The sequence below is a fragment of the Plecotus auritus genome, assembly GCF_963455305.1.
Source record: "Plecotus auritus genome assembly, chromosome: 8".
In the NCBI taxonomy this organism is placed as follows: Eukaryota; Metazoa; Chordata; class Mammalia; order Chiroptera; family Vespertilionidae; genus Plecotus; species Plecotus auritus.
Genome location: NC_137782.1, coordinates 76,119,365 through 76,141,670, shown reverse-complemented (window position 1 = coordinate 76,141,670; position 22,306 = coordinate 76,119,365). Strand labels below are relative to the sequence as shown.

Here is a 22,306-nt window from a genome sequence, read left to right as displayed (position 1 = left end):
TTGAAAAGTTCCTCTTGGCCCAGAAATCGACCCAAATCACTATGCTCAATTAATATTTGACAAAGGAGGCATGAACATACAATGGAGTCAAGACAGTTTCTTCAATAAATGGTGTTGGGAAAATTGGACAGATACATGCAAAAAAAATGAAACTAGACCACCAACTTACACCATACACAAAAATAAACTCAAAATGGATCAAGGACTTAAACATACAATGAAAAACCATAAAAATACTTGAGGAATCCATAGGCAGAAAAATCTCTGACATATGCCAAAGCAATTTCTTCCCTGATACTGCTCCTAGGGCAATGGAAACTAAAGAGAATAATCAAATGGGACTACATCAAAATAAAAAGCTTTTGCACAGCAAAGGAAACCACCAATAAAACAACAAGAAAGCCCACTGCATGGGAGAACATATTTGCCAATGATATCAACGATAAGGGTTTAATCTCCAACATTTACAGGGAACTCATGCAGCTTAACAAAAAGAAGATAAACAACCCAATCAAAAAAATGGGCAACTGATCTAAATAGACACTTTTCAAAAGAAGACAGAAGGAAGGTCAAGAGACATATGAAAACCTACTCAAAGTCACTAATCATCAGAGAGATGCAAATCAAACAACAATGCGGTACCATCTCACACCTGTCAGAATGGCTATTATCAACAAGTCAACAAATGACAAGTGCTGGCGAGGATGCGGAGAAAAAAGAACCCTTGTGCACTGCTGGTGGGAATGCAGACTGGTGCAGCCACTGTGGAGAACAGTATGGAGTTTCCTCAAAAAAACTAAAAATGGAACTCCCATTTGACCCAGTGATCCCACTGCTAGAAATATATTCCAAGAAACTAGAAACACCAATCAGAAAGGATATATGCACCCCTATGTTCATAGCAGCACAATTCACCATAGCTAAGATTTGGAAACAGCCTAAGTGCCCATCAGCAGATGAATGGATTAAAAAACTGTGGTACATCTACACAATGGAATACTATGCTGTGGTAAAAAAGAAGGAGTTCTTACCATTTGCAACAACATGGATGGAGATGGAGATGCTAAGTGAAATAAGCCAGGCAGAGAAAGATACATATCACATGATCTCACTCAATTGTGGAATATAATGAACAACATAAACTGATGAACAAAAATAGATCCAGAGACAGAGAAACATCAATCAGAATGTCAAACCTCAGGGAAGGTAGGGGACAGTGGGGGTAAGGGGAATAGATCAACCAAAGGACTTATATGCATGCATAATAAGCCTAATCAATGGACACAGACAACAGGGGGGTGGGGGCATGAATGGGAGGTGAGGGGTAATGGGAGAATAAAAACACATATGTAATACCTTAATCAATAAAGAAATAAAAAAAATATATAGAACAAAAAAAACGTTCCTCTTGGCTGGAGATTATATTTTCATTCTTCAGTTTTTAAATGAAATCAAAGATTTTAAAATGAGCCAATGAAAGAAATGATAATACACTGGCTTATACCATACAATTAACTTCTGTCTCATAATCTACATATAAACTTTTGATTGAAGAAATAGCAGAGATAGAAATCAGGCCAGGCAGCAGGGCAAGTTCTTGCTAGCAATTCCTGCTAACAATAGATGATATGACCTTTTGTAACTAACCTGTTCTAAGTTTCCTTAGACAACCCAAACAAGTTGAGTTTCTGTTTCCATTGTAATGATTGATGCCTTTGGATTCTCCAAAGATGACATTAAAGAGGGTTGAACTTATACCCCGCATTGCTTTAGTGAGATGTGCTTTTTCCCCTGTGGACTAAAGCTTGAGAGGCTGTGCTATGTGCCAAAAAGAGCTCTGGTGTAGGAGGCCAATGGAACCGGCTTTGAATTCTATGCTCTACTACCTACAACCCGAGTGGCCCTTAGAAAGCAGTTGACTTTTGTGAGTCTTGGTGTCCTCATTTGTAAACCAGGGCTAAGTGTCCTCCCCTCAATGGATGACCACTGGGTCTAAGAGCCTTAGGAGCACATAATTGGCATTTAGCAACATTAGCTCCTCATTAAAAACCATCTTAAGTTGGAAGACACTAGAGAGTTTGACATATCCTCCAGTGTTTAAGATAGCATAACTGATGCAGAGTATCACAGTATCTTTACCTACTATTTTCCCCAGAAGTTCTATTTTTATTAATGTAACTAAAGATTGCAATAATTATTTTGGAGAGACATGCAACCATGGTAACTCAATCTTGCATTCAGTTAAAACTAGTAATAATCATCATTGTAGCAGAATTAGAAGTAGTAATAGTAATAATAATGGTTACCATGGACTGAGTGCTTACAGTACACTAAACACTATATTGAGTGCTTTATACATATTATTAATACTATCCTATATAATAAGAGAGGAATATGCTAATTATCCATTACACCCTGAAGCGCAATGACTGACCTCGGAATGACTGGATCACGGATCTGCAGGAGGGTGGGCAGTGGAACTACAAGCGGGCTGCAGAGAGCTACAGGAGGGGGCAGGGCAGCAAGCTATGGGGCGGGGGGAGGGATGGGGGGGAGCTACAGGAGGGCAGGGCAGCAGGCAGAGAGCTACAGGAGGGTGGCAGAGAGCTACTGGCACATGGATTTGTGCACAGGGCTACTAGTTAATAATAATAGTTAACACTGAGTAACTTCTAGATAAGAGGCAATGCCAAATGCCGACAGACCTCATCTTGTTTAACCTTCACAATGGCCTTATGAAATAGGTACTATTATATCTCATTTCAGAAATGAAAAAGCTGGGGCTTCAGAAGGTTGGGTAACTTGTCCAAGATTTTCCCAGTTAGGAAGAGGCAGAGTCAAAAAATTTTTTTATTCCAAATATCTCACTATACCATAAAGCATAACTTTTACATGAAGCTTCCTCTTAGTTCTATTTTTAATTCCACATTTACTATGTCCAGTCAGGACTCCTGGCACATAAAAGAGCAGACACTCTCTTTCTGTTATTGTAGAGTTGATTCTTGAATTTAAACGCATTTGCTTTTACCTTTCATGGACTCTTCTCATTGGATTGATCCATTTCCCAACCTGTTGAGATTTTAATTATGGCTTTAATCATCAAAGTCGGAACTATCCAGCACACCCCCTACTGCCACCTGCCGGTGTTGTGCACATCACACTCTCAAAAATAAAGTAAGTTGATATTTGGTGTCTTCATTTGTGTTAATGATAAAATATTAGATTGACATGAACTCAATATAAAGTCTTTTTTCCAGAAATCACCATTTCCCCAACTACTCTGAATAAAGGTAGGTTTTCTTTTGTGCCTTCTAAAATCAGAGGGTAAAGGGCTTTGAATTATCTGCTACTTTGAATCACCATTGTCACCCCTCCCTGCCATTAGCACAGAGCAGTATTCTGTGTGACCTTTCCGTGGCACACTGTCTTCTTGCCCCTCCAGGCAATGCAATCCTGACCCAGATCTGTGAACAAAAGACTGAGTGATGGCAAATCTGTGGCACACTAAACAAATCACACATATGTTTTAACTGCTTGGGATTTTACTGTGGTAAAATGACACAAAAGCATACTCTGAAGAATCAATCTATTAACTCATCCCTACCCATCACAAGGGATCAATGGAAAACAACTCCAAATAAGCTCATAAGAGAGGCATTAAAATTTGGTGTTAAGAGCATGAGCTTTGGAGAGAAACCAAGATGGCGGCATAGGTAAGCACCTAAACTGCTGCCTCACACAACAATTTCAAAACTACAACTAAAAGACAGAACGGACACCATCCAGAACCACAGGAAAGCTGGCTGAGTGAAAATTCTACAACTAGAAGGAAAAAGAAAAGCTCACAGAGAATTGGAGGTACGGCAAAGGGTATTTGTGTGCGCAGAGAGGAAGGGTGGCTGAGAGCCTGGCTGACTTTCTCTGGCGGAAGGGGGAAGGAAGCCCCCGATCGCACTGAACCCCAGTTCTGACTGCACTGAACCCCAGTTCCGGGCGAGCCCCTGGGGACCCACGCTCTTGTGGGGGGAGTCTGGACTCTCGGGCGGAGACTCAGGAGCCAGGGAAGGCGGAGGTCTGAAGGCGCGCTCGTGCGCGCAAGGGTAAGGCTGACAGGAAGCCAAGACTGAGACTCCACCCCATCCAAGCTGAGCACAGAGGCTATTGCAATTTGGCAAGTCTAATCCTATAAGGCTGTCTCCAGCACTGAACTTCTGCCAGCATAGACACAGCTGATCCTTACAGCCAACTGGCCCGGAGGTCAATTCTTCCCAGTGATACCAACAACAATCAAGACTTAATTACAACAAGGCTGTACACACAGTCCACAAAGGGGTGCACCAAGAGTGTCCACCTCAGGTTAACTGGGGAGGCAGACCCACTGGGCCATATTGGAAACCTAGCACACAAATCTACCTTACCAACTCAGGGAAGCAGTGAAAATGCGGTGTCAAAGAATCAGATCACAAACGAAAGAAATGGAGGAAAACAAATGACTGGATATAGAATTCAAAACTACGGTTATAAGGCTTTTTAAGAGTATCCTAGAAAAGGCTGATAAATATAACGAGACCCTCGAAGATATGAAAAAGGACCAACTAGAAATTAAACATACACTGACTGAAATAAAAAATATTATACAGAGACCCAAAAACAGACAAGAGGAACACAAAAATCAAGTCAAAGAATTGAAATACAAAGAAGCAAAAAACACTCAACCGAAAAAGCAAAAAGCAAAAAAAAAAAATCCAAAAAGTTGAAGATAGTGTAAGAAGACTCTGGGACAACTTCAAGTGTACCAACATCAGAATTATGGGGGTGCCAGAAGAAGAGAGAGAGCAAGATACTGAAAACCTATTTGAAGAAATAATGACCGAAAACTTCCCCCACCTGGTGAAAGAAATAGACTTACAAGTCCAGGAAGCACACAGAACCCCAAACAAAAGGAATCCAAAGAGGACCACACCAAGACACATCATAATTAAAATGCCAAGAGCAAAAAACAAAGAGAGAATCTTAAAAGCAGCAAGAGAAAAACAGTTAATTACCTACAAGGGAGCACCCATACGACTGTCAGCTGATTTCTCAACAGAAACTATGCAGGCCAGACGAGAGTGGCAAGAAATTTTCAATGTGATGAATAGCAAGAACCTACAACCAAGATTACTCTACCCAGCAAAGCTATCATTCAGAATTGAAGGGCAGATAAAGAGCTTCACAGATAAGAAAAAGCTGAAGGAGTTCATCACCACCAAACCAGTATTATATGAAATGCTGAAAGGTATTCTTAAAGAAGAGGAAGAAGAAAAAAGTAAAGAGAAAAATTATGAACACCAAATACATATCTATCAACAAGTGAACCTAAAAATCAAGTGAATTAAAAACCTGAGGAACAGAATAATCTGGTGAATATAATAGAATCAGGGGCATAGAAAGGGAGTGGACTGATAATTCTCAGGGGGAAAGGGGTATGGGGGGGTTCATGAAGTGACTGGACAAAAGTCATACATCTATGGATGAGGACAGTGGGGGGGAGGTAAGGGCAGAAGGTGGGGTGGGAACTGGGTGGAGGGGAGCTATGGGGGGAAAAAGGAGAAATAATTGTAATAATCTGAATAAAGATTTATTTTAAAAAAAAAAAGAGCATGAGCTTTGGAGCAAGCCTAGGTTTGGATTGGCCTCTTGTTTTTACTACTGCTTGACAAGTATGACACTGAGCAAGCTGTTTACCTGCTCTCCGCCTCAGTTTCCCCACACTTAAAGCAAGGCTGCCTTCTTCTGAGGATGGCCACAAGTGTTCAATGGGAGAAAGCACAGAACCTGGTAATGTTGTTTTTAAATATTAGGAGAAAGAGTCTTCAGAATTTCTCTTTGACAAAGATCTTAGGGCAGGAGGAGGCTCAGGATCATCCTTGATTTACTGTGGAGCCTTAGGAAGGGTAGGTGATTCCCCTAAATTCACAAAGTGTGGAAATGGTGGACCTTAGCAATTGTGAAAAGACCCTGCTGATGGGCCATGTGGCTTCTGAGCAGATCCACAAGTGAATTCTGAACTCGTCACCTGTCAAAAGTGCATGATCAAGGCCTAGCCTACATTGCTAGAGCTTCAGTGTCAAAAGCACCATCTTAGTCAGATCACCTTGGGGCTTATACATTACTCTGAGAGTCTGTCGGATACTCACGCTACTTTACCAGGCATGTAAAGGAGCAGGGGGACCACGGGAGATTCCTCATTGCCATAGATAATGAATCCCATTTCGTTCAGTCTCTGTCTGAAGTATCTTGTGTTTTTTGCAAGTTGCCGTACTCTCTTTAACCCTGAAAGGAGACAGGCATGAAATCCATCAATTACCACCAGGAAGAGGGAAACAAAGGTCAGATGGGCTTGGCAAGCATTCCTAAGTCTTTCTGCAGGCCTGCAGCATTAGTTGGGAGGAGGTGGAATAAGGTGGGAACATATCTCCTGGTAAGTAGGTGTGGGCACTAATGCCTGAGAACTGCCCTGAGCCTGGAAGACAGGATATAGGGGCAATGGTGCTTCCAGTAGGCTAGGCTGTAGGATCACAGTGGGGTGGGGTGGCCCCATTGTGTATGAACTCTGCAGTAACTGCTTTAAAAACATTAACTTAAGAAAAGGAGTGACATAAGAAGTCTCTCTCTCTCTCTCTCTCTCTCTCTCTCTCTCACACACACACACACACACACACACACACACACACACACACACACACACGCACGTATTATCACACTAATTGTTGGTAGAGGCTTTTAAGCCAAGCTGAGCTGATCCATTAAATTGCCCCTCATCTAAGTCTCTAATTAAAGAACATGTCACCCAACCTGAGTTTGAAGGGGTAGCACTTTCCTGGACAAGACAGGTCCAGCTGAAACCAGGACTATTTTGTGAGGTATTTGATGGTGGTAGAGTAATAGAGGGAAGGGAAGAGGGAGACCTCTGCTTTTCCCAAGCAGAAAAAAATGACAGTGTTAACTCCAAACAGAAGGTCAAGCCAAGGTACATGTGTCCATTTCCAGGTTATTAGTGCTTTTGCTCTAAAGTTTATCCTCTGTCCTTAGCATGTGTCCAGTGGGGAGGTTACACACATGAGACAACCATGGAATTAAAGAGCAGAAGGAGTTCTGAAGACGTTTGTCTACTCCAGTCCTGCCTCTAATCAGGAAAGTCAGTAAACCAATCACAACTAGTCAGTAAATCTTCAATAGGAAGGTTGAAAAGGACTGAGTATTCAACTCCCCCCAGAAATCAGTCCAATGTTCACATTTGATGCAAGGTTGCTATTCAGCAGGAATGTGCTGCTACTGCTGACCTCCATTCAGCTGTCCATTCAAACTGATCAGAGCTGTTGCTCTACCAGTTATTCAATATTGTGAACATCACTCCTGGTTGTCTGTAGTTCTCCAGATGTAAAATGGGTAAAATATTTGGTAAACATGTCCTCTAGTTCCTCCTTAGAGAGATGGCCCTAGATTGTGCCTTGGCAATGGGTTAAGCAGTGGACATCTGCTTAGCATCCTTCCTCCAGGGGACCATGATATTCAGGTAGAGTTCACCCTGCCTTTCCATTTGCTACAAGTGTAGCATGTGATCAAGCCCTGGCCAATAGGAATACTTCATTTTCCTGATTATTGGTTCATGATGGAAACACAACCTGGGCCTATCAGAGTCTTTCAGATCTACCAAAGAAGAAGTGTAAGAATTAGGTCAGTCTCAAGCTACATCTGTCACCGTATGGAGGAAACCTGCTTGAAAATGATGCTGACCCAGAAGAAAGCTAAGACACAAGTCTGTAAGAGGCCTGGTAGCATCATCGAAACTCTTGGGTTTATTCATGCCTAAGTGAGTCCATTCCCTGGACTGGCCCTGTTGTGTGAACCAATACATTTCTTTTTCTTACTTAAGTTACTTTAAGCTGAATTTCTAACACCTATAACCAAATGTGTCCTGAGAAATATAGGTGGCCACTAATTGGATGAGGTTACCTCTAAAGGACAATAATAATATCAACAACAAGAGTAATTGTAGCTCACAAATATGTATTATCTCTACTGTTATAAGCACTTGATATTTAATAATTTATTTAGTCATTTAAACACTCTGTTGATATAGATGTTATAATCTCATGTTATACATGAGGAAACCAAGTAACTTACCCAAGTTCATACAGTTAGTAGGCAGCAGCATCATAATTTAAACCCAGGTAATTAGGTCCTGGATTCTGTGTTGTTAACCCCTGTATTATGGTACTCTCCCCAAGAGCAGCAATGAATAATGTCTAGCTAGATAATGAATGGTAGCTATCTCTTTTCCTGAAGCTCAATAAAATTTATCTCTGCCAGCTGTTAGGATCATTGTTCTATCATTTTTTTCAGTAGAGGCAGTTGAAAGGTTGAAGCTCTAGACAGGTTCATGTTGTGAGGGATGAGGTAGGATATCAAGTCTGGACCCTACCACAGAGAAGGGCTGGCAGACCCCCTTCACTTTGGATCAGGGATCTGAAGGGCTAATCCTGAAAAGTCAGGGTGAACCAAAAGTAGACAGTGCCCCAAATGGCATTTTCTTTATCCAAACATATAACATTTTTTAAAAATATATATTTTATTGATTTTTTACAGAGAGGAAGGGAGAGGGTTAGAGAGTTAGAAACATCGATGAGAGAGAAACATCAATCAGCTGCCTCCTGCACACCCCCTACTGGGGACATGCCCGCAACCAAGGTACATGCCCTTGACCGGAATCAAACCTGGGACCCTTCAGTCCGCAGGCTGACGCTCTACCACTGAGCCAAACTGGTTTCGGCCAAACATATGACATTTTTAAACTAGGCTGTATCATTCCCCAAATACATCAGATTTGCTTTTCAAAATTTTTCTTTACTCATCAGACCCACATCTACTTGACCTGTGTGACATTTTAAGTGAGTTAACAATATATGTTGAGTAATGGAGATTTAATTGAGTGCAATGATGAATGATGTTGAATATGCCAATTGCCCCTTCTTGTTTTTTGTTATTATCTTTCACCCACTCCCAGTTCTCAAAGAAGATCCCTTCCCAAGTCTGCCAGCTCTTAGTAAGCATGTTGTGATTAAAAAAAAAGCATCTGGCTTATTGTACTTCCTCAGGAAAGCTGATCTCTTAGCCCCCCATCATGCTGGCCATGGCTACTGGATGCAAGACATCCTTGATCCAAGGGCAGTACATTTGGATATTGGGCAAGGACCCATGAATTGGTCTATCACAGGAACTTTTCCATAGAGATAACAAATATCAATTATACCAATAAAATCCTCTTACTCAGTAAAGTGTGAATGTGAAAAATTTAGAGGGAACCAACAATTGGTAGTAAGACTAGATATTGAGAGACAGAGAGAAAAAAGCTTATCAGAATCTATAAGACAGAAGAAGCCATTGAAAAGTAAAAACTATGGTAAACCATGAAGAAGAGAAGTGGGCAGGGAAAAGTTAGTCAGTAGAAACAGGAAAAAAGAAATAGGAAGAGGGAAGAGCTTATAATCTAGTGGGAGACACACAATCAAATCATTATAAATTGATGTAAAATTACAACTCTGATGAGTCCTGCAAAGAATGCTATCTGGTATTATGGGAACCCGTGTTAGATTGTACCAAGTCTGAGGAAGCCAATACATAATAAGTGAGCTTAGAGCTGAAGGATGAACAAATGTTAACCTGTCAAAAAACAAACAAACAAACAAACAAACAAACAACAAACAACAAAACACCAAACATAGGAGAGCATTTTAGGCACAGGAAACAGAACAGGTGCAATGGTCCTACAGTTTGTAGAAAAGAGTGGTTGAGGACAAGGCATGATAAGGCTGAAACTCTGGTAGATCATCTAAAAAAAGTACAGAGATTGAAAAACCCAACATTTAATGGTTGGGAAGAGAAGGATGAACTTAAAAGTTAGATAAATAGCCATTGAAGAGGGAGAAGATAAATCAAGAGATAAAATAGTGTTCATTGGCTTTATCAACATGGCCATATTTGATAACCTTTACTTTCAAGTTCCTGATTGAGACTTTGGTTTTTAAAAAACAGGTAGTTGCAAATATGATTTACTTTAATATGTTTCTATTTTCCCACTCACCTTCTCTTCCCGTCCCCCCCCCACCCCCCCCCCCCGCCCAAATGATAAGCTTTCTTTCCCAAAGTTCCAGATTTGAAACTTTTAATTCAAGCAAGGGCTTAAGAGAGGTAGAGAAAAATTTGTATAAATTTTATAGACATAATCTCCTTGGTACTTAAAAACTTGTGACATGCTGAGAATCCCTTGGAAACTATTTATGTGTACAGAGAGAAACCTATGTGAAGAAATTAGAAATGAGAATATTTGTCTTTATATTAAAAAAAAATTCATCCATACATCCACTTTGTATATTAGAACATAAAAAGCAGGGGGAGATTGTGGACAGGAAAGAAAAAGAAAAGAGGGATGGAGTAAGACGTGTTTTAGAGAAGGTGATTGAAATGAAGGCACAGATATACATCCCAGCCACCCAAATGTATTCCATATGGCCTGTCCCCTGGTGCATTCAGGTCTTTTGTTGATCGTTAGTTGCACAATGAATAGATGACTTCATCAGGCTGGGTCTGATGACTCTTAAATGATCCCCCTCAAAGACTAGAAGGATTTCCTGGCTTGGAAGTGCATGAATGACTTAAATTGCTTTTCCCAATGGCATTATCTTTGCACTTGCCCATAATGATTCATCTATCATTGGGCTGCCCAGCTACTTAATTGGCCCTGTCTGTCCCCTCTGCCTTGCTTAACCCAAGTAACTGAATCATCAGCTAATGTCATCACTTTACTGCTTCTAGATCCTTTGGAGAGTTGACCAAACAGATCAGAATATCAATCCCAGGGGTAGTTGATTCTTAAGAACTGAATGTTTTATTCTTGCCCTGTCTCCTATCTTTGAACCATTTAGCACAGCATGGATTACAAGCCATTATGACACACTTTGTGGTCACCATGTTTTCTCATCTAGGTCACTATAAATGCCTTTGAGGTCTTTTGAGTTGGCCAAGATACAGCTCCTTTCAATTACTCTATTGCTAACTCTTTAAAATTGGAAACATTCTCCTACTCCTGGAGGGCCTGGGGGCAGAGAGGAATTTGTGCATATAAAACGCTACTCATCTAGACAGGATGTGGGTGATTTTATTAATTACATCGTGCTTTGAGATCCTTGCTGGAAGAGTGCTTTGTAAAAGTAGAAGGAATGCTTAGCACTTGGGCTTTCCTACAGGGACAGCCATGCCAGGATGACATGGAGACTGGCCTTTGCAGCCACATTCCCTTATCAATATGCAAAATCCATCACTCATTTCTGATCCTTCTTCCACCTATTCCGTAGAAGACAGGGAAGGTCCCTGAGCAGATAAGTAAGTGAATGAGCTGATCTCTTATGTAGGGTTCTTGAGAGTTTATCCAAGTGTTTTATTTTGCTTTATTCTGTGTTCTCTGAAGAGGCTGTTGAGTGGAAAAAGATAGGCTTTAAAATTAAATGGTCTAAGAATCAAACTGTACCTGGACAACCTAAGGCCTTAAAATCTCAGTTTTACCTGTAACATAGAGATAAATAAGCTTATCTCCCAGGAACATTGAGAGAAATAAAGGGGTTAATGCAGGAAAAGTGCTTACTATTGTTCCTGGCATATGGTAGGTGCCTGAAAGGCCATTATTCCCTTCCTTTTCACAGGGCAGTGGTTCTCAGCAGCTTGGGTGCCACCTCAGAATCATCTGGAGAGCTTGGCAAAATCCAATGCCCAGCCTGCACCACACACCATATAAATGAGGTTCTTTTGGGATGAAACTAGGCATGAGTTTTGGTTTTTACAAGTTACAGCCAAGGAGACTCCAATGATGATGCAGGGCAGTTTTAGGTGCCCGATTGTGTCCTGTCTGAGTCACGGTCCTTGGTTGAACATGGAAAGTAAAAGATGGGCTTATGTCATAATTTCTCATTTGGCACGATGACATCCCAGAAGTTACTGAGTGCTTGGGTTCTCAGATAGGACATATCATGGAGGTGACCTGCTTCTCTGACAGCTATCTGCTCCAAAGTGCTCACTCAACTTGAGGTCGACCCCAGTGTCAACCTCACCCCTCTCATGAGAGTGGATGAAATCAGGGATGAACCCATCCTGGCAGATGACCTGTATGTTGCCGTTCCATCCATTCAGATTTCTAGCTCTGTCGACTTGAGAGATGGGCTAGGTTAACAGAGGCCACAAATACCTTAACCTTCCCTCCAATGCTGTTAAAACAAAAACAGCTGGGGCAGGGGAAGGAAAACAAATAAAACACAAAGCATCCCACTACAAAGCCCCGCAGTCCCCTAATAAAAACAATCGTCTGTGGCCTTTCCAAAAATATGTTTGAGACAACTCAGTCTCCAGAGGGCCAGAAGGAATTGCGGACAGTGGCGACTCCCAGAAAAACCTGTCAAAAGCTAAAGGAGGAAAATTTCCTTTCAGTTGAACCATCAGCATGCAAAAAAGAAGAGACAGGCATTTCCCCCTGTGAGACTAAGCGAAAGAGGCGGATTTGCGGAGCTCGTGAGCCAACACCAGTGCCTCTCTCTATTTTCTGCAGACTTTGCAAGCTGATTTTTGAACAGAGGAAACATGAATATGCCCAGATGCCACGGGGTGACTTACTGTATTATTTTCCAAGCTTCAAAATGCACATGCAGAAAATACACACTGCTCGCTCCCCTTACATTACTTCGCATACCACCACTGGCCCAATGGCCTCAAGCACACACCTCAGCAGCATTGCTTGGAAAATGTGGTCCTTTTCTTCAGGGATGGGAAGAATCTTTCCATAAAACATGTCTCACCAAAAATCCAAATTGATATCAGAGAATGCCTGCAGTGTTCAAAGAATGCCTGATCTCCCTGCCTCTTCCCCCTTCTTTGTCTGCCCGGTCAGCCTTGCTTCTCCCCACATGGAGAGGGGGCAGGAGGCGGAGGGGAGTTTGCGAGAGACCTTGGAGTAAAGTTTCAACGTGGCAGCAGGAACCCAGCGTCTATTATTTTAAGCTCTGGACACCAGACGGGACATTTTGTTTCCAACACACTCAGGGGCAGAGAGATCTCAGTAAAGATCAAGAGGCTACAGAGCGGCAAGAATCATAAGAATCACATTAGCAGTGACAAGCTTCGCAGTAGGATGGAGAAAACAGCATTTGGAGTGGTTTGCTGAGAGGAACGCACTTTTTTTTTTTTTTTTTTTTTTTTTATCAGGCACTGGAGCGCTCCCTTTTGATGTCCGGATTCCAAGGTTATGGCAGGTTTTATAGTCACATACACATGTTCCAAGGACTCTCCAAGCCGCTCAGTCCTACCCTGTGGAATGCATGCAGGAGCAGGCAGGCCGGACATCAAGGGCAGTGGCTGTCTGCATGGCCTGATTTCAAGGGCCCTGTGAAGACACTGCCACCGCCAACTCCCCACCCACCCACTGCTTACCTATACCAATGGTCAGCAAACTCATTAGTCAACAGAGCCAAATATCAACAGTACAACGATTGAAATTTCTTTTGAGAGCCAACGTTTTTAAACTTAAACTTCTTCTAACGCCACTTTTTCAAAATAGACTTGCCCAGGCCGTGGTATTTTGTGGAAGAGCCACAGTCAAGGGGCCAAAGAGCCGCATGTGGCTCGCGAGCCGCAGTTTGCCGACCACTGACCTGTACCATCAGGGGTTAATCCACAAAGAGGGGTAAAATGGACATCTCTTGTGCACCTTTTATGAACCAAGCAGTGTGTTTTTGGGCCCCCACAACAGATAAGAAAACTGAGGCTGGAAGATCATTAATGCGTTACCCAGCTGACCTGGAAACTGGCTGTGCCTCTGAGTCTATCAAAGCCTGCTCTTTGGGAAGAAGCTGGTAAACTCATTCCTGATGAGGTGTGAATTCCATGATTCATGGGTTCATACATTTCACAAATGAAAAGCACTCACTATGCACAGGAGCCCGGCCAGCTGCCAAGGTGGCGTAGAAGATGAAAAACTTCCGAGACTGTTTACAAAGAAAATGACCCACTAGTTACTAGTAGACAGGGCAGGTATCAGATGATTCACACTTGAGAACAAGAGCCATGAGACAGATACAGATGAAGTTAACAGGCTTTTCACATGTAAGTACTTCATGTATACTTACAGGAAGAATAATGATTTAATGTTGGCTTGCATTAAATAGAGAGCAGTATCTTAAAAAGTCACTAATTGTGCAATTTTTACACACTGAATGGGGTAATTTGGAAGGCTAGGGTCTTTCCGGGAACCTTATAAATCAGCGATTCTTAAGCAGGAGGACACACAGAGTCTTTCGGGTTTATTTTTTCTCGAATACACACAGTTAGGCCCTCTCTGTAGAGATTCTGCTCCAAAAATGATACTATTATTTCATTGAATAATATTAAATTACTATTTTTCAGAAAAACTCTCTGGGTGACTGCAGTGTGCATCCCAGTGAAGAACCACCGCTCCAAGTCACAAATTATATTGTGGGTTTTTGAGTCTACAAAGATAATAAGGCTGATCTTAATTGAAGACACTAGAGAACAATTTAGTCTCAGTATTTTGCTCTCCGTCAACAGATCTGTGCATCAAGTTCCAACTGATTTTTTTCTTTTTTCTATGAAGATGAACAAGCCACTCATTATCTCTGAGCCTCAATTTACTAATCTGTTAAATGGGGATGATCACAATAGCTGCTCTATCTGTTTCCCAAGATTTTGGGGAGTATGCTATTAAGCAACTGTTGTGATCAATGGTGGATTAAAAGGCAAAGGTATCTACTATTTTCAAGGAGCGTATACTGTATATAGTCTAGTCTACAGACTAGAAAAAAATCATGTAATTATAAAGAAAGGTAGAGAATTGAATGACCCATGGAAGATATGCTCTGGGAGTTTAGAGCAAAGACCTAGAGGTTATGGGTTAACATTTTGTACAGGTAATTTTGGAGGTGGTGGGTTGGGTGTCACTAACTTACTTACCTAGAATGTTTGGATTACAACTATGAGAAAGATCAGTGAAGTCAGACCATTGGGATCTGCGAATTCCACCCTAAGAGCTGGAAGGTTCTGGTGAGTCAGAGGGAGCCATGGCAGCATCAGGAGCAGGGAATGCCATGTTCTGAGGGGGTTAGGAAGAGAAAAAGCTCATTGTGTATAGAGCATGGATTCGGATGAGGAAAACCTGAAGGTGGCAAGTCAAGGCAGGAAGCCAGAGTGGTAGCAAAAGTCTGTGTGTCAGCAACTGTTCTGATTTGTGGCAAGAAGGCAAAGGAAGCAGCAATGGACAGGCTCTGCATTGAGTAACCGGGATATAGGGGCCTCTGAAAGGCTCTGAGAAACGATGCAAATGAAAGTGGCCACCAGGAAGCCCCATCCAAGGCAGCTGCCTACATGATTCAAATTTCTGGTTTTCAAAGTGTTTGCTGGGAGGTGCACTGGGGAAACCTCAGGAAGGGGAATGGGAGCAAAAATTGAAGGAGAGGCTCAATAAATAGGAGATCAGACCACCCCGCTCCCCAAGCTGCCCCCATGGCAACAGCAGCATCAAGATCAAGTGCTCAGGAACTGTGAGCACAGTGTCTTGGGTTCAAAATCAGCTCGGCCATTTGGGACAAGATGCTTCATCCTTCTGTATCTCAGGTTATTCACCTGTGCAATGGGACAAATGCCAATCATCCTATATAATAAAAGGCTAATATGCAAATAGACCGAAGAGCTGAACAACCGGTCGCTATGACGTGCGCTGACCACCAGGGGGCGCGCGGGGAACATGGTGGACATCGGCAGCAGGTGGCAGAGCGTGGAACATGGCAGGCATTGGCTGTGGTGGGATGGTGGAGCAGGTGAGTGGGGGCGCCAGACCAAGGCAAGGTGCCGGTTGCTGTCATTGGGGTAAGCCTCTGGTGGTTACTGAAAATTCTTTGCTCCTGCGCACCGCGGTCCCACCCAGCACTTGCACCTGCTGCTAGTACCAGCCCTGCTCACACCTGCTGCTGGTGCCCGGCGCCAGCCCTGATTGCTAGGCGTGGTCAGTGCGCACGAGCGGCGGCTGCCAGCCCTGATCGCCCCTCAAAGCTTTTCCACCTCCCCCTGCTCCTGAGGGGCGATCGGAGCTAGCAGCCACCACTTGCACCCACTGCCAGTGCCAGCCCCACTCGCACCCGCTGCTCACATTGGCTCTGCTCGCACCCACTGCTGGCGATGGCCCCAATTGCTCCATGCTGCCAGCAGGTGTAAGGCCAGCACCATCAACATGTTGGAGTGGTGGCAGTGGGAGGAGGGCTGCTGGCAGACAGGGGACCAGGGGCCACAGCAGGAGGGGCTAGGTGGGAGTGCAGAGGATGGGCCGAGACCCGCCCCTGGGCTCCCCACAGCCTCGTGGCCCACAGTTCCTTTCAAGGTGCACGAATTCATGCACTGGGCCCCTAGTCATCATAATAAAGCCCATTACATACTGTTAGTGAGAATTAAGTATTAAGTAAGTACTTAGAAGATTGTCTGCCCCACACTAAGTTCTATATGTGTTATAAAATTGAAAAACTATATATATTTTATAGAATGGACTTCCATGTACATTTCATTTGAAAAAAAAAATGCCATGGATCAAAAATATTGAAAACCAAACTCATTTGAACCAAAAGACTAGCCTGAATGACTTGGATTTGCCCTCTACCGCTGGACCCAGTGATCAATTGAAGTGACCTGTGGCACCTGCAGCCCATCTGGCGTCCCTGTGCCCTCCTAGGTCTTTTTTGGTGTCTGGGACAGGTCTTCAGATATATTTTTATCTCCCAGGATTAAGTATTCACCAAATAATTTTTATTCTCAGTATTCAAGTTGAAGCATATAATCACTGGAAATCTAACTACAAAAAGTCTCCTATTTTACAAAGGTAAAATAAAATTGAGTCAAATTAACCAGTACTTAAGACCTAATCAGGCAAGCCCTTAGAAGGGGCTGGGATCTCCCTGAAGAAAGAGATTCAAGAAGAGAGAGGGGTGTCTAACCTGAAGAAGGGTCTCCATTGATGGCTGCAAGGTGGATGGGGCCATATGGGAAGGAGTTCGAGCTGTCTCTAGGAGCTGAGAGAACCAACTGTGCCTAGACTCTGACCCAAGACCATGAGATAATAAATGGGCATTGTTTCAGCCGCTTAGTTTGTGGTACTCTGTTATACCAGGATAGAAACCAAATACATTCACTCCAGCCCAGAACACATGCTGGGCTTCTCCAGGCACAAATCCACCTGCTTAATCCTCCCCAGCTGTGGCTGCTGGGGTAGCTGGTTTTTTCCCCCGAACTTCTCCAGACAAAAGGGGGGCTGGGGTAAGGCTCCTGCTGCACTTGGGGCTTTTGCTGCTTAGCTGAAAATGAACCCATGGTAGGGAAAACAAAGATCAATGAGGAACAGCGGCTCCCCTTCACCCTTCGAGATGCTACAGCTGGCATCAGGTTCGCTCCTTCCCCAGTTGTTCTGAACCAACATGGAATTTCATGTGCGCTCCATCGCCACCCCCCACCCCCCCGCCCCTCATCCCAGAGCCTGTCTATGCAGAGGCAGCAACAGTGAAGAGGAAGCTTTCCTAGGGCCCTGGGTGTAAAAGGATATCTTGTTTGTAGGATGGTGGAAGGAAGTGGCCACACTATCCTTTTGCCCCATTGTCATATAAAAGACAAAAAGACAAACAGATTCTCTTCACACACTTGCTAAGGACATTTTTTTAAAGGGCTCAAAGCAAGTGCAGAATTTACTGAGCTGCCCTAAAATTCTACCCTTGGCTAACTGTTAAGGTGAGTAAACGAAGGGGCAGAAGGTTGCAGAACATTTTGCAAGCGATTTCTGCACAAACTCCCCTTCCTAGCCAGAGTTCAGTTTGCTGGCGAATTCTGTGTTTATGGGATAAACCCAAGTCATTCTCCAGGCACATAAGCAGCCATAGGGCAGAGAGGCAAGGCCTGTCCTTTGCTTGCTAGGTGCAGCCTTAGGTCCACAGTCCACACGCACACAAAGACCAGGTAGAACTTTTTTACCCCCCAGCACAGGTGATTAATCATGGACGGAGGCAGCCCTGAGTTGAAGGCCAGTGGAGCGTAGCTCCCGCCATCTGTTTTGTATTAGCTATTGCTGAAATGCCAGTGGCCTGAAACCATTTAGAAAATGCAGCTCTCCGTGCCCTGTGTCTCTCTCTCTCTCTGCCTCTTTCTGCGTCTCCAGCTGGTAACCAAGTAGCAAATATATTTAGGAAGCAGCAGCTAGTTCCTCCCTCAACAATGCCAAGGGCCTTCAGTGCCAGGACCTCAGATAGTGCATTGACGGGCAGGGTGGAGGGGGGGGCGGTCCTCTGGGGACTCCTCTCACATTCATTGAGAGACTTCAGAGGAACAGAACTAACAATACTTGCTGGGTTTGTGGGGAGAAAATAAATGGTAGGAAGCCAATTTTGTATTCGTTGAATTCTCCACCAAGCTAGAGGCTGAGAAATGTGAGAAGGCCTTTTAAAACTAATTATCATAGTTTTATTGCCCCAATCGCAGCCCTTTTTTTGTTTTCACTGTCTCTTCTTCTCTCGAGGAAGAGACAGAATTTCAGATAAAGAGTAATTAGCAAGAGTAGCTGCAAGATAAGTTTGATGCTGCAGATGGGTAAGTGTAGTTTGCAGCCCCCAAGCAGCTGAAGAAAAGCAACATCTTATGAGAGAAGCCTGTGAAGGTATCTTGTGTCAAATATAAACAGTAGGAAAGTGAGAAAATTCCACTCTTGAGACCGAATTGCTGTCACCCGGTATACTCCTTTCTTTCCTCTCTCAAAGCCCTAAATCTTCCCAGTTAGTCACTTCTGTTTTTTAAACCTATCAACTCAAGTGCAAAAATATGTGTGCCCTGTTTCAGGGACCAGAGCAAAGGTCCAAGGTCACAGCTGGAAGGCGCTGGTGCCACTTTCTTCAAGTCCATGTTGGGTTAGAGGCAGGGTCAGTACCTCACCTGCCAATCTCATGATAAAAGTTCACAAATGACCAGGAAGAATGAAATAATCCACATGAGATTATTTAAAAATGAGGCAGGACCATATTTTCCAGTGCGAATGTATTCTAAGTCTCACTTTCCTTCTCTTTATCTTATATTTCCTCTGTAGAGGGGAAAGGCAAGAAATATGATGGAGGTTCATAAATTAATAAAGTTACTTGAAAGACACTGCCATTTTATACAACTTCTTCTAGTCGTTCAATAAACAACAGAAATTTAAGCCTTTGAAAAAGAATCTTTTAAATCTTGGATATGGTACAGGATGAATTGTGTGGAATGAACTTTCCCTTGTGGACATAACAACAGAAACCCAGTGTTAGTGCTTCCCAAAGTAGATGAAGCACATAAAGTGATGTTGATCAGGTCATATTTTCATATGAATTTAATCTTGACATAGAGTCACTAATTTTATCTCTACGAGGGCTCACGGTTCAGTCTTCTCTTGTGACTGGTTACCTTGGCAAGTCAAGTGCTGGGTGCCGATGTGATGAACATCAGAGGTTCTATCCTTGTTCAAGCCTCTTAGCCTCCTTTTAGTTCATGGACCCCAAATTTTGAAGCAAAGTGTGGCTGAACAGGAGAGCTGGGGTGACTCAAAATAAACCCATCCAATTCAAATAACCTACATGTCTATGTTTTTAAATTGCATGTTTTAAAGTGCAATTTACAATTTTCTGATAATGACGCAATTTATAATTTTCTGTCTCATGACACCCTCTCTTCCAAAAATATGTCCTGAATGTCTGAGAGTGTGTTACTATTTCCAAAATATACATTCTCTCCTGTTTTGGCCTGACTTCCAGAACTGTTCCAATTTTATGTTATTTTAATTTCTTCTGGGGCAGCATTATGCCCAGGGTTCATTTTCTCCCTTCAAATAGTACACAGCATTGGGGAATTTAGCAACATAATGATAATGATCTCAATCCCTGCCATGGCCTGAGACTAGGTTTTGTGAAAAAGAAGCAGAAGTGGTTGTAGTAAAAGCCAGACGAGAAGCCCTGAGAGTCCCTATAAAAGGGAAAGAGATTCATCATCAGTCGTTTGGACTTTGTTTTTCTTTTGTCTTTAGCTACTTTTATTCCATTCCAGGTCAAGAGTTTATTTACTAAGTCAATAGAGAAACATTGGGAAACTGTCTAAAATATACAATGCCTTCCTACAGTATACACCCATCTGAAAGTCAGGGGAAAGAATGTGCTGGACTGAGGTTAAGTACTGAAGCAAAGACTGGCTAGCTATTCACTGAACCCATTTCCTTGGCCAAGGCAGACAGTTAACTTCATTTCCTAGGCTTCTTTGTGGTTAGGCAAGGACATGTGACTGATTTATGGCCAATAGAATGTGGACAGAAATAAAATGTGCCTTTCTAGATATGGCTCCTGAAAACATCACACACATGATCCTCTATTATCCTTACCATGTTGGTGGCAATCTTGGAAGTCATATGTTTAATCTGGAAGAGCCACAAGAGGGAAGGAGGCTGGGTTCCTGGAAGAGAAAACTGCTCAACAGGAACACCCATTTTGGATTTGTATGAGCAAAAAATAAATTTTTATTGTGTTATGTCATTGATATGTTGGGGTTTGTCTGTTATAGTAACCAATTCACTGATTTACCTTAAGTAATATGGCCTTATAAAGAAAGGTTCCATATAATTTTCAAGGAATCAAAATCTTCATGCCTTCTACTTTTCATTGGCTATATGGTGTAAAGGCAAACTCTACATTTTTTGTGTGAATTTTAAAATCTTTTTTTTTTTAAATATATTTTATTGATTTTTTACAGAGAGGAAGGGAGAGGGATAGAGAGTTAGAAACATCGATGAGAGAGAAACATCGATCAGCTGCCTCCTGCACACCCCCTACTGGGGATGTGCCCGCAACCAAGGTACATGCCCTTGACCGGAATCGAACCTGGGACCTTTCAGTCCGCAGGCTGACGCTCTATCCACTGAGCCAAACCGGTTTTGGCTTTTGTGTGAATTTTAGTTTCTCAACCTCTTATTACTTGTCGCCAAGTAATGTCATGAAAACATGAAGCTTCTTAATTGAAAAAAATCCTAAGAGCAAATCATCATTAACATGGAGAAGAGGATGGAAGGAAGACCCCCCAGAATACTCTGTGGAAAATGTAATTTTTGCATACTTAAGAATGAACTTACTGTCTTCTATTTTAGAAATGCACTTCAACTTGGACACAGAAGGTTAGCTGGTGTCCAGTATTTGCTGATTACTGTGTATAAAAAAGTCAAATGCACCTTTGAGCTTTGGATGGTGTCTCCATAGGAAACCGTAAGTGAAGGATTTGGCTAACAGCTTGGGTAATGAAGGAAAAACTCCATTTTTGCTTCTGCTATTTGGGCATCATTGGCTTGAATTATCCAGCTTATGCACCTCTATATTAGATGGTATCTAAACAAAGCTACCAAAAGAATATCAGTTATCAAAAGAATAGAAAAGGAACTTTAGATTTTGGCCTATGCATGTACCCACCGAGGAAGTGATTATAACTCAAGTATTTAAAACAAAATAATTCTACAGGTAACTGCTAAAAAATGATATTTAAATTGTTTGTAGATAATGATTAGATTCTAAGCTTTGCCCAGTAATCTACTTCAAACACCAAATCAGGTCACTCAATATTCATTCATTCACATATTTGATTCTTAAGGCACAATTAACTAATCACTACCTATTTGAAGGACCAGAGTGGGATGTGTATGACTACCATTATAAAAGTGATAGATTGCATGACACTGAGAAGGCAAAGTTTATTTTCTGACTGTAGCCATTGAGACAGGGCTTAGAAGGCCAAACAGGGGCTCAGAAAATAAAGAATAGGTATAGTGGGTTGTGGAGAGAGGGCCTTCCAGACAGAGGAACCCCATGAGCCTGCATACTAGAGGTACCAATGCCTGCTGAGTAGTTGATGGGATATGCCCAAAACTTACACTGAATGAGGTCATTCACTCAGCCAACAGATACTGCTTGAGGTTGAGGACAGTGTTCCTGCCCTCATGGCATTTGCATTCTCCTGGGGAGACAGACAGTAACTGAGTAGATAAGTACATAATTTCAGGTGGTGCTAAGTGCTATGAAGAAAACATGATTGACATAAGGGAGTAGATAGAGTAACCCACAAGGAAGGTGGGGATATTTTAGAAAGTGTGGTTAGGGAAGGTCCTGCTGGGCTGGTGACAGAGGAGTTA

At 42.5% G+C, this 22,306-nt stretch overlaps 1 protein-coding gene across 1 annotated transcript in view; it reads right to left on the bottom strand.

The window, feature by feature from the left end:
* SPTLC3 (serine palmitoyltransferase long chain base subunit 3) overlaps positions 1–22,306 on the bottom strand; it is a 144,914-nt gene that overhangs the window by 7,080 nt on the left and 115,528 nt on the right. Inside the window, exon 10 of the mRNA XM_080684793.1 lies at positions 6,180–6,315. Within this exon, the coding sequence (XP_080540919.1) occupies positions 6,180–6,315 (136 nt within the window). The remainder of the gene's footprint in view (positions 1–6,179; positions 6,316–22,306) is intronic.